Source organism: Oreochromis aureus, linkage group 23, assembly GCF_013358895.1.
Source record: "Oreochromis aureus strain Israel breed Guangdong linkage group 23, ZZ_aureus, whole genome shotgun sequence".
NCBI lineage: Eukaryota > Metazoa > Chordata > Actinopteri > Cichliformes > Cichlidae > Oreochromis > Oreochromis aureus.
Window position 1 is genome coordinate 22,578,448 of NC_052963.1, and position 12,079 is coordinate 22,590,526.

General features: G+C 42.8%; 1 protein-coding gene across 2 annotated transcripts; it reads right to left on the reverse strand.

Annotated features, from left to right (window-relative positions):
* Nucleotides 1-2,605: 2,605 nt before the first annotated feature.
* lancl1 (LanC antibiotic synthetase component C-like 1 (bacterial)) lies at nt 2,606-11,672 on the reverse strand. Of its 2 annotated transcripts, none has more exons than XM_031755097.2 (10): nt 11,576-11,672; nt 11,078-11,234; nt 10,874-10,991; nt 9,212-9,422; nt 8,248-8,395; nt 7,952-8,098; nt 7,347-7,529; nt 6,228-6,404; nt 5,362-5,434; nt 2,606-3,343 (listed from the first exon to the last, which is right to left on the reverse strand). In XM_031755097.2, exons 2-10 carry the CDS (start codon nt 11,162-11,164, stop codon nt 3,267-3,269), a joined length of 1,221 nt encoding a protein of 406 aa, XP_031610957.1. In that variant the 5' UTR covers nt 11,165-11,234; nt 11,576-11,672; the 3' UTR covers nt 2,606-3,266. The 2 variants fall into 2 exon arrangements, with proteins under 2 accessions (XP_031610957.1, XP_031610948.1); XM_031755088.2 differs by having other exon boundaries at nt 11,568-11,667.
* Nucleotides 11,673-12,079: the final 407 nt, after the last annotated feature.

Consider the following 12,079-nt stretch of genomic DNA (forward strand, 5'->3'; position numbering starts at 1 on the left):
TCCATCCAATCCAATCAGTTCAGGGTTGCAGAAATTTTTAAAAACGTAAGTTTTTCGGATAGAATTAGACTCTTGGTTCGAATTACATAATTAGTTTGGTATCACAGGGCAGAACCACAAATGAAGGTAGGAGATAGTGACCAGACCCTAAAAGTAAACAGTTGGCAAGTAGGTAATATAGCATCATAGCAGCTACATGAAACAGGCACAAAGAACTAAAAACTATTGAGAAAAGGAGGCAGAAATAGAGACAAGACAGGGAAAATAGAGATAATAGGAGTCTTTGATTGGTTAGAGGCTGTCATATTCATACGAATCTTTCATGTTTTTTAAATAATTTATTCATTGCTGTCTGTTTGGAGGGATACCAGTATTGACAGATTCCTGATATTCTTTGATTTCAGCTGCTCTGCTTTTCTCTTTAAAAAGGTGATTATTGGATTCAAGTCTGACAACATACTAGGGCAGGTTGTAGTGTGATTCTGGCAGTTTCCTCATTGTTCTGTTAGGCCTCTGCAGACTGGGAGCCATCCTGTCAACCAGTATTTTGGTATATACACAATCTACCAGTCTTCCCAAAATCTTTCACATGGACATCGTCTGTGGACCGCGTGCGCCCAACTTTCATAAGCCTTCTTTTGGAATTCTTTAGCAAAATTCGATCATAGAGTTTTCTGTTAAAGAGCCAGCAGTGTTTTTTCGCTCAGGGTGCCGTCCATAGAGGATGGCATTATGCTATGTGTTGTGAGCCATTTCCATTTATAAACCCTGTGCCAAATCTGAAGCGCTAGCTTTCTCAGAGCTAGACTGTGCAAGTAATGCACTGCCCATGGTGTCATTTTAGGAGGTCAGTTGCTGGTTAGCACGATTATTGCTGCAGCTGTGCTTCGACTGACTTTCTGTCGGTCGCCAGTCTTCTTGTATCCTTTTTCCATCCTTAATTTAGATTTTTCAGTTCCTCTGGCAGTTCTTTTTCTATTTGGAACAACCCATAGGTCCAAACAACAAGGAGGCTCTGGTGTTCACAGGTCATTTTATAGTCATGTTGATTGGTTTGTTTATTGCTGGTTTGGTTTCTGCTTCAGGGCCTGTATTGTCAGTACAGTCTTTCTGGTATAGTATTGTTTTTAGGAAAGTCTACTTGTCAACTTGACAGTACCGTTGATACAAACTATTATTTCAAATATAAAATTTGCTGAAAATTTAAAAAGCTGTGAATTTCATAGAAGAAATCTGTTTGGGTTTTTTTTTTTCATGTTTTAGGTTAAATATATGCTCATCTCTGCTGTCACATACATGTGACTCCATGTGGGTAACAGCCTAGAAGCAGTGATCCCTGTGTGTTAACACCTAGTGTTGTAGAAGGCTCGGGGCAGATTGGTTTAGGTGAGGGAGACTATATATGCCTGCGTGCGTGTGTGTGTAATGAAATATAAACTTATCAATGAAAAATATCATGCTAATTATGTATAAATACCAGCTACAGTACTGTGCAAAAGTCATTTTTAATACTTTGCTTCCAATGAGCGAGACTTCCTTGCCGTCAGTTGGTCTTGAGCAATAGGTCTCCAGTGCATATGGTGTGCATATGCACTGCAGTTTCCTCAAAATTAAAAAATTTGAGGAAACTGGAGTCGAGGACCAAAGCAGAAGTGTCAGGCCTGAAAAATCAACTGCAGATGGACAAAATTTAAAAGTCCTGTCCTTAAACATCCAAAGAAGAGCTCTGAATGTCCTTCAAGAAGCCTGGAGAACTATTCCTGAAGACAACTTAAAAAAATAACAAGAAAGCTGCCTAAGAGAGTTCAGACTGTGCTGAAGAATAAAGGTGGTCACACCAAATATTGACTTTCAAGCTCGACAGAATTGTACAAACTCTGTTTTTGCCTTAAACACCAAGAAATGAGGGATGGAACAAGACTTTTGCACATTACTACATGCTTGTGATCTTCCTTAAGTACAACCAGTTGTAAGAATACAGCAGATTTCCATAAACATTTTTTGGCCTTTTGGTTAAGTACATTTTAACAATATACGATTGTTAAAATAGAAGAATTTTTTTCTCTAAAGTAGATCCGAAAGGAAGGAAAGACAAATCTATGAGAAAAGGTCAGTGCATTAATATTGTGACAGCACACACGATTAGATAATTCACTTATAGTGCTGCTAGGCTGCCTAAGTTGTCATCGTCTATGTAACACAAAGCAATCAGCTGCTGAGCATCAGAACGGACACGTTGGAGGACACTTGTAGGAGCGCGTGAACCACAGTGGAGCACATGCCTTTGGAGACCACTCCCCTCCTGGACAGATGAGCTCTATTTTTACTCTCATTCCCACTGGTGGTGTTGAGTTTCTCCTACGCTGCGTTTGCTCTGCGGAGACTGGGATCTCAAGACTCTCTGGTACAGTAGCCACCTCCCCCTTCACCACCTCCTTCTACCAAGCTGGCCTTGGGTCATAAAGAAGCTCTGGCAGGGAGCTTAAAAAAGAGAGATGGCATTGTGTTGCTGCTTGGTTTTCAGCCTGGCACATGAGCCTTATATGGAAAAGACTGGATTAGATGAGCTAATGGTCCCACAGAGGAAGAAAAAGAGAAAATTCAACTCATTGCAATACAATATTTATCACTTAAAGCCAGTTTAAACCCAAATTTTGTTTGCATACACCAAACGATAATGAAAAATGAGATATATATCTGATGAGATATAAATACACTGCTAATGAAGTCACTACTGAGTGAACTTTGTGGCTCTCTGCTGCCCCTCTGTGCTTTTTCTTTACCGCTGCACAACATCGACAAACCAGGCAGCTGTGTTATGTCTGGTGCAATGCAACGGAGCATTGCACCAGACATTTCTACACCCACAAGTAAAACAATAGAAAACAAAAGCATTTAAACTTACAGACAGCAGATAGATATATACAGCTAAGTGCTAAAAAAAAAAATTACAGTCAGCTTTCCCACGTTTTAATTTTAAAATTAGTTCCCTTCCTTTTAGTTCACAGAGCAGGAGTTGCTGGGGCATGCTAGGGAAGCTCACAACCTTGACACGTTTCCAAAACATTACAGGAAATTTCTTGTTAATAAGACATGACGTTTCCACGTGGGAAAAGCAGGAAAAACATGGCACAATGTCCGAATGTTGAATCAAAAGCCAGCCGTCATGACTGCAGTGCCCATGTGTGACAAAGAGCAGAGCGGTGTGGGTCTTCTTATTCAATGATCTCCAGCGTGGGTCTGGGAGCACTACGTGCGGACACTTTCTACACCTCAAAGGCCGGGAAGCGGGCGCTCATTGGATGCAGAAGGTCAGCCAGGAAGTAGATGGTGCCCGCCATGCCTGATAAGAAGAAGGGACACTGTTTAGTTAGTTTAGTTTCCGTAGATACACGACCAATAATCTGGCCTCCCCAGTCAGCTAGCTGTGGTCTCATGCATGTATCACTTATTCCTATCAGATGAATTATATACTCTGCTTATGAGTGATTATGTTTTTTTTGTTTTTTTTTTAAATACAGTTAAATTTGAATGATTACCAAAGCAGGACTTTGACTCGTCTCTGAGACAGACTTCCCAGACAGCTGGAGCTGACTGCTGTTGCTAGAGACTGAACTGAACCTCTCCACCACATTTCTGCTGTTGGGGCAGAAATCCGAAGACTTTGAAAATTCTGGTATTTTATTTATGTTTCTCTAGTAAAAACACATCCGTTTGTGTGTTGTACACAAATATAGCTATAGCATTATCTCATAATTTAATATTACAGTGGATACATCCACTATCACTAAAAACTGACTTTGGTAAGGCAGCTTATCAGTTTTCTACATTCACTTAGTAACAGGAGAATCAGTTTGGTTGATGTAATTATTAGAAAGCTGATATCTGTACCCTTTTTGTTAAACCTGCAACCCTGGCTGCTTTAACACTGCACTGCAAAAAGTATTCACTCACCCATTCAGAATCAGGTGTTCCAATAATTTCCATGGCAACAGGTGTATAAAATCAAACACCTAGGCCTGCAGACTGCTTCTAGCAGCTCTGTGACTTCCAGAGTGTGTGATAAGATGGCACGTGTGCAACAAGTCCAGTCGTGAAAGTTCCTCACTACTAAATATTCCACAGTCAGCTGTTAGCGGGATTATAGCAAAATGGAAGCAATTGGGAATGATGGCAACTCAGCCATGAAGTGGTAGATGGTGCGCAGAGGTCACCAACTTTTTGCACAGTCAATCGCTACAGACCTCCAAACTTCATGTGGCCTCAGATTAGTTCAAGAACAGTATGGAGAGAGCTTTATGGAATTGGTTTCCACGCTGAGACGTGTTCTCTGGACTGGCGAATCACACTTCTCCATCCACTCTTGGTTGGCGGTTGCCAGGGGAATGGTACTCACTGGACTTCATTGTGCCAAGTGTAAAGTTTGGTGGAGGGGGGATCAAGGTGTGGGCTTGTCTTTCAGGAGTTGATCTTGGCCCCTTAGTTCCCATAAAAAGAAATCTTAATGCCTCAGACTACAAAGACATTTTGACCATGTCATGCTCCTAACTTAGTGGGAACAGTTTGGGGATGGACCCTTCCTGTTCCAACGTGACTGCACACCAGTGAACAAAGCAAGGTCCATAAAGACATGGATGTGCGCGTTTGGTGTGGAAGAAGTTGACTGGCCTTCACAGAGTGCTGATCTTAACCCGATAGAACAGCTTTGGGATGAATTCGAGCGGAGACTGTGAGCCAGGCCTTCTCGTCCAACATCAGTGTCTGACCTCACAAATGTGCTTCTGGAAGAACGGTCAGAAATTCCCATAAACACTCCTAAACCTGTGGAAAGACTTCCAGGAAGAGTTGAAACTGTTATAGCTGCGAAAGCATGATCTGACATCGTATTAAACCCGATGGCTTAAGAATGGGATGTCGCTCAAGTTCATGTGTGTGTGAAGGCAGACGAGTGAATACTTCTGGCAGTATATTGTGCATTTATGTGTGAGGGACAGAAGAACATGTGTGAAGCAGCTGCCTGTGATTACAAGTTCTGTCAACTTTGTATTTCAATCCACAGAAGCCAATTTAGCTCCTTTCAAAATAATCTTATTCAATTTCCACTGCACTACTCCTGTAATCTCACAGCATGACTCATTTATATGCACTTGTAATTCTTACTACAATGTAAGCCATGCCTGCAACCTGGCAACAGCAAGTCTTAAATATCTAACGGTGTACCAAACCCAGAAAAATGGCATCACTAAAAATGTAGTGCTTAGTTTACCTTGTAATCTGTGACACATTTAACAAAAACTTAAAAAATGCCCTTTGTGCATAACATGATGTTTTTGGGAGGTTGGATGTGCCATTATGCATTACCTTCAAAGAGAGAGAAGGGAGTGTCTGGTGTCCGACATCCATGTTTGCCGTAGTTCATACACCAGTCTGCAAACTGCAGCGAAAGAGAAAGTCATGTTACAACAATAATGACACTGGACCGCTGATCCGTCTCTGGAGAACAGCGAGCAAATGTCAACAAGTCCTAAAAATCGGGCCCTTCTCCGTGAAATCCGAGCATCTGTCGATGTATCGGATTACGACCACAATGTTGCGCTTGGAGGATGTACCGGAGGCCAGGCAACACATCTGAAGAGTCTATTTCCATCTATGAATAGATTCATATTAACGAAAGCACACGTGGGACTCTCGCCATCTGGAGCGCATCCAAGACCAGCTCGCTAGCGGCTAGCGAGCCACGCTTTGACGCCAACTCGCACAGACAGCGACCGACCTGCTGTCAATAAACATAAAAGGCCCTGCCTCTCACATGCCCATCGTTTCTGGAATAATTTTCAATTTTAGGGCTGGCGAGTGACCAACTACGTTCTGATTGGCTGTGCTTTGAACTGAAGTTCAATATGACTTTTGCGTCTCACATCAAAGTCGTTGAGCGTCGAGGGAGGACGCGAGAGAGACTCAAAAATGGAATTATAAAACGACTTCTCGTGGCTTTCTACAAACACATTAAAATTTCAGGGATAAAAAACGTCCCGCTCTTATGAGGAACCCCTCGTCATAACTCTACAGCGTCAGACAGTGGACGCATTAATCAAGCCTTTGGACACTAATTATGATGGATGCACTGCTGGTGCGACGCAATTAATATTTGCAGTTATTTGATCAGTCGAATGGCCGCTGCAGCCCGGGAGTGATTACATTATTAAACAGCTTTTATGTCCTCTCACCATGCAGGCTCTGTACAGGTGCTTCGGATCCTGCGTATGCCGGTACAACGCCAAGAAGGTGTAGGCGTTACCAGCCGCGCCGTGGCACAGGCCGTAGCCCTTTTTCAGCAGGCCGTACCACCACACCACCTCCCCGCACTGCAGAGCGTCGCCCAGGTACTGAGGAACTCTGAAAGCCTGGAATGAGGGACATGTCATCATCTTAACTGTGATAAGCATAAAGCAGATCTTGATTTCTGTGAGATCTGAATTTAAAAAAACCTCCCAGTTAAACAGAGAACCTCAGCGGTACTGTATAAATGATACCCTCTGTCTCATGTAGCACGATAAGCAAAGAAATACTAAAAATAAACTGTTCTGTGGATATGTTCTGTGAGGACTGTTTGTCCTTTAAATGTCATTCATTGGCAATATTATCCAATTTAGACAGAAAAGGGAGAATTTTATGAGATTAAAACATGACTCTACTTCACCACAAGATGGCACTATGACTCTTTCGATGACCCCTGTGTTTCTCAGACAGTGGTTTTTAACCTTTATTGTCCAAGTACCCCACAGAACCCCTTTCATTTTTCAGTTAGGCTTAGCTAACTGTTTATAACCATCCATAAGTAACAACTTACTGTTTCAACCCTTTACCCACAGCTTTTAGTGACTATTCCAGTTAACAGCTGCCCACAATGTTTAGTGACTGGTTTGAACTGGTTATCCACCAGTTCACCTAGCTAAAGTACTGTGCAAAAGTCTTGAGCCACCCCTCATTTCTTTATATGTTGCTAGGAAATCTGGAAATAGGTGCTGACAAGGAGCAAAATATAATGAGTTGAAAGGTGGCTCAAGACTTTTGCACAGTTATGCATTTTAACTGTTTAACTATTTAATTTTATGGACAGTTAACAAAAATATTAACGCGGTTTAATCTTCAAATTCATACTTACAGCTAACACATCCATACACCTGCACTTTTAGCTAACTGCTGACTTTTCTGCTTAACACTGTTCAGGTGAACAGACTAACTAAATGCAGTTTCGTGTAGGACCTGGTACACAAACAGACTGAACAGACTCTGAGTTTCTTTCTGCAAATGAGTAATCACATTTTCAAGCTCTCAGTCTTTACCTTGTAGGCCTGCAGGAGCATGTACACGACCCCCGGAGATCCGTGGCACCAGTGCACCAGCAGGTCTCGATCGTCCCCGATGCAGGGAGGGTAGTTTCCCGAGGGGAACTTAAGACGGCAGACGTGGTCGACACTGGGTTTCACCAGCCTGTGCACGAGCTCCTCCGAGAAGACAAAGCCAGGCTGTGAAGGAGGGGTTAGATCGAGTTCAGCGGAGGAAAAAAAAGGTGACAGGTGGCAACTTTGGTAGAGCGCCAGGTACCCTGGAAACAGACAGATTAGCTTCTGCACAAGAGCACTTATTAGAAAGTTAACTTTGGAGCTAGCATAATTAACTTTTTAGATGGCATAACAAATATTTGCAGGCTGGCTTCTTAAACGAGGAGAGGGATTTGTATGTTTTCTTTGATTCTTATAACTGAAAATTTAATAACTTCAGCTTTCAGAGTTCTTGGTGCAGCCATAGATCCCTTCGAATGACAGTGCATTATACACAACCACAAAGTACACTGAACTGCTGCAAAACCACAGAAAATTATTTCCCATATGGCCTGCACAAGCACAAGACTACTCCACTTGCATCTCAAACCAGGATCCTGTTCTACCTGCATGAGGAAGTAGTAGATGCCAGCCAGGCCGTGGGCGGCCCCCACATACTGCTCCTGGTACCACTCGTACATCAGGGGGCTCTGGTTCTGGACCCGGAACTTCCTACTGAGGTGCTCACCCGATTCCAGCACAGCCTGGGTGATCTGAGGAAGGAAACAAAAATATAAATTAGTGGAGATAAGTGAGAGAAAATGGTTTGAACCTAGAGGTTTCTATGGCAACTGTCGCTCTCACAAAGAAAATACAACAAAATAAAAAACTTTGGACTGAGCGCACTCTGTTTCTGACTCACCTGTTGGATGTATCCATCTGGAATCCTGTCTTTTCCAAGCTGCTGGTTGATGAAGACCAGTGAGTAGAGGTAGCCCACCCGCCCATACAGCAGCTCGTCTGGCAGCCCGCCCGAACCCTTCACCACCGTCTGGTAATACTGCATCAGCCTGGTGGAGAAGCACAGGAAGTTTGTGACAGATTTTTTGCACCACTGAACCACATCTTAAAATAGACCTTCTATTTATGACGACCTATAAGCGCGTACAATTAATTATATCATAAATGCGATTCCAGCTCCGGCAGTTAAATGAACCAGATCCGGACCATTAAGCTGGAAATTAAACTGGTCCAATCGACTCCATTCGAGTGCATTTGATTCATGCTGCAGATACTTAATAAAGCTGTAATAGCCTCAATAATACTAAGTGCAGTTGTATTGAAGAAAACATGCTGGCACGCAACAAAATGATGTAGGCTATACAAACTGTATATTGTAATGGCTACTGGGGTGGGGGTGGGGGGGCTGGATCCAGTTTTCCCATCAGTTTAGGTCTAAATTATTAACAGGGACAAAATGTCTGTTTTTGCTGCTCACAGGCTCAGACTGGTGTTCTACGTGTTTCACAACATCATGGAGGAGATCCCCACAGAGGCAGACGTGCCTCTAACCTGTAACAGAAGACTCTCAAGGAGAAGTCTTTCACAGGTGAGGTATTGCAGGAAAACAATGCTGCAAATGTGAGTGTTTGAGAGTGTTTCAGTAACAGTGAAGCGACGTTACACAGCAACTCCATAAAATAAAAAGCCTTTTTCAGGCCAGGAAAACTATGGCATGCCAAACAGGAGAAGAAATCTGGCATCAAAACACATTTTCCTAAAGAGAAACCTTCCAAGAAAGGAGAAAACTGCTGCAGTGGTGGTTACGTAGTACACTTTAATGTACACCTAAATTCATTACTTATACCGACTTATATGAGACAGACCTGTTGACGCACTCGTCGCTCTCCTGCACTCTCTGAAGGCGATAGTAGACGACAGCAGCCACGGCCAGCGGGCCCGCATCCCCACACAGGAAGGTGACGTCATGGCGCCGGGTCAGGCACTTGAGGCTCTGGGTGACATGCTCGAGTGCTTTCTGAAGGAACGAGGGCTCCCTGAACACATCGTGGAGGTGCAGATAGAGCAGGGCGATGCCTGTTAAGACACAGTTGAAAGTTTGGAAAGCGCCCCAGAAATGGTTCTCAATTGTATCTTGCAATTAGACGCCAATAGATTTCAGTCAACTGAGTTCTGTTTTCTTAGCCCTCCCATTTCAATTGCATATTCCTAGCTACCATCGCTGCTATAGGACAAACAACTCTGCCTGCCATTTATTTGTACTGTTTACCTCAGCTGTCAATGCTGGGCAAGACGAAGAAGAAGTGTCCACCTTTATTTACTCTGAAAGAGGCTGAAAAACTCTAATATGAGTCGATGAGTCATTTAAATCCCCGTCTGTCTGATGACAGTGATACTGACGTGAGTTGTTGAGGATATCCTGAATTTTTCCAAGCACTGCTGTTTTTGCTGCTGTTAGCCTCTGTTAGCTGCTGTTGGCAAGCCTTACCGAAATGTTCTTTGAAGCAGCTCTAACATTGTTGAACTTGGACACTTAAACAAATAAACTCTTATAAAAATACTGCTGAATGCATTCTAACTGTTTATTGAAAGCAAAGTGGGATTTTTAGGTAACTCAAGCCTAACATTAGCTGGCTTAATGTTCACTTAGCAAGAAGGTCCAGGGTTTGGATCCACCATCTGGCCGGGGACTTTCTGTGTGGAGTTTGGATGTTCTCCCTGTGTCTGCGTGGTCAAAAGACAAGACTGCCCACAGTCCAAAGACATGCTGTTAGTGGAGTTAAGTTAGTGGAGGTTAAAGGTTATGCTAAATTGGCCCTAGATGTGAATGGTTGTCTGTCTTTGTGTTAGCCCTGCAACAGACACCCTATGGCAGCTGGGACGAACTCTAGCTTTCCTTTCACTCTTAATGAGACACGCAGAAGAAAATGAATGGATGCATGTTAGCTTCTAACCAGCTGTTGTTGTTATTCTTGTTTAGCTGGCTCTTGTCAGCTATCCAGAGATGGGAGGGTTGCACGTCTAAGCTGCTGACTATAATTCACCTGTAAGAGCCCTGACTTTCATTTCATCCAAATGTGCCGTCCCTTTCCTTTGTGTTTTTACTTCTTTTACTTACATATCTTGAGTCTGCAGGTGCAGACAAATTAAAATTTGCCCCCTTGGCGCTCAAACACCTAAGGCATACTACCCATGCGGCCGGTCTCCAGCCACATACATAAAACATAAGTGGACAGAACGTCTCGGCCCATCTTGGTCACTGTATTTAAGATGGGGGTCAACATGGCAATCGCTCTTATGTATTATTAATGGATTAATTAAGTTTAGGAGAAGGTATCAGTTTGTTGGAAGACATAATTACACACTAATTCATGTTCATTAGTAGTCCACATAGAAAAAGAGAAGGTCTCATTGAAGTAAAGCTGCATACCAGGTAAACGACAGAACAGTCTCACAGCATGTGCACAGTTGTGTGCACTTCCCTGCTACCTTTCTTATTTATCCCAGCTGTGTAATGCTATCATCACCTGTCCAGCCTGTGTAAGCAGTGCAGTCTCTGGGATCAGCAGACCTAAGCCCATTCTCCATGACACCTAACAGCTCGCTGATCTTGCTGCTCAGCCGCTGGGCAAACTCTGGTGTGAGCTAAGGGTTTAAAAAAAACAAAACAAAGACTGTAAATATCATGGTGGACATGAAAGACATGCTCACACACTTTTTTAATGCATTACCTTTCCCTGAAAGTCAAAAAACGCCTGTGTGGATGCGGGGCTCCCATCATAGTCGGGGTAGGGATTCTTCAAGGCTCTTGTGTCCATTTTCAGAGCCTTGTTACTGCTGCTGCGCTGGTTTTTTTTAGTTTTTTTTTAATCTGGGTCAGAAAATAATCTGCAGGGAAAAGAGGCAATATAAAAGCCGCAAGAAGCACAGACGAAGACCGTGTAATAGAAGCAAGACTATAAATAGCAAACTATCGATCCTGTAACATAGAATATAAAACAACAAGGCGCATCGAGCCTGCTGGGCAGAGCTCCACACCCCCACACACCAACTCATGACAGCTAAGCTCAACTACGCTGCTTCTGATTACGCAGCTGAAGCTAGCTGCTAACATTAGCCACTAGCTCCATGGTTATGTTGTTATAAAGTAATGAACGACTTTATAACTTAAAATTATGCAATATCTATGACAGGGTGAGAAAATAAGATAGAAATTTGTACCTTGGTACCTTTGCTAGCGCTGCACTGTTGGTGTTTACTCTTCTTTGTCTTCACTTTTAGCTGATGGTACATTCGCACTGCTTTGCTCACTACTGACACCTCCTGCGGCGGGAGTGGTACTGCAGCTCAGAAACTCAGGGACGTCAAACTCATTTTGCGCCGTGGCGTGGGCCACCTACACAGCACAGTTTGATCTGAAGTGTGCCAGAAACTCCCCTTTCTGTCAGTGTACATGAGCTTAAGTACACATCTAATCCCGGAGATATCTTAATATACAAAAAAGAAGTGCAGTTTCAACTCAGTTTCTTAGTTTTTCAACTGATAAAGCTGATCTACTCTATCAGCATGACTCTTTGGGCTTAAATTGTAAGAAATAAATGTGTAAAATTACAAAAAAAAGAAGAAGAAGAAAACCTCTGGTTGCTCATTGCCTAGACTGTCCTGTAAATATAAAACAAAGATTTTTGTTGATTCATAGAAAATGTCCTACTTTTTAAACAGTTTCTTTAATA

Bases quoted from the DNA above. Each gene is read 5' to 3' on its own strand.
- lancl1 (XM_031755097.2), bottom strand. From the start codon at position 11,164: ATGGACACAAGAGCCTTGAAGAATCCCTACCCCGACTATGATGGGAGC. The intron at 10,992-11,077 runs GTAATGCATTAA...TTAAACCCTTAG, and splicing joins TTTTTGACTTTCAGGGAAAG to CTCACACCAGAGTTTGCCCA. The intron at 8,099-8,247 runs GTGAGTCAGAAA...TTCCTTCCTCAG, and splicing joins CAGATGGATACATCCAACAG to ATCACCCAGGCTGTGCTGGA.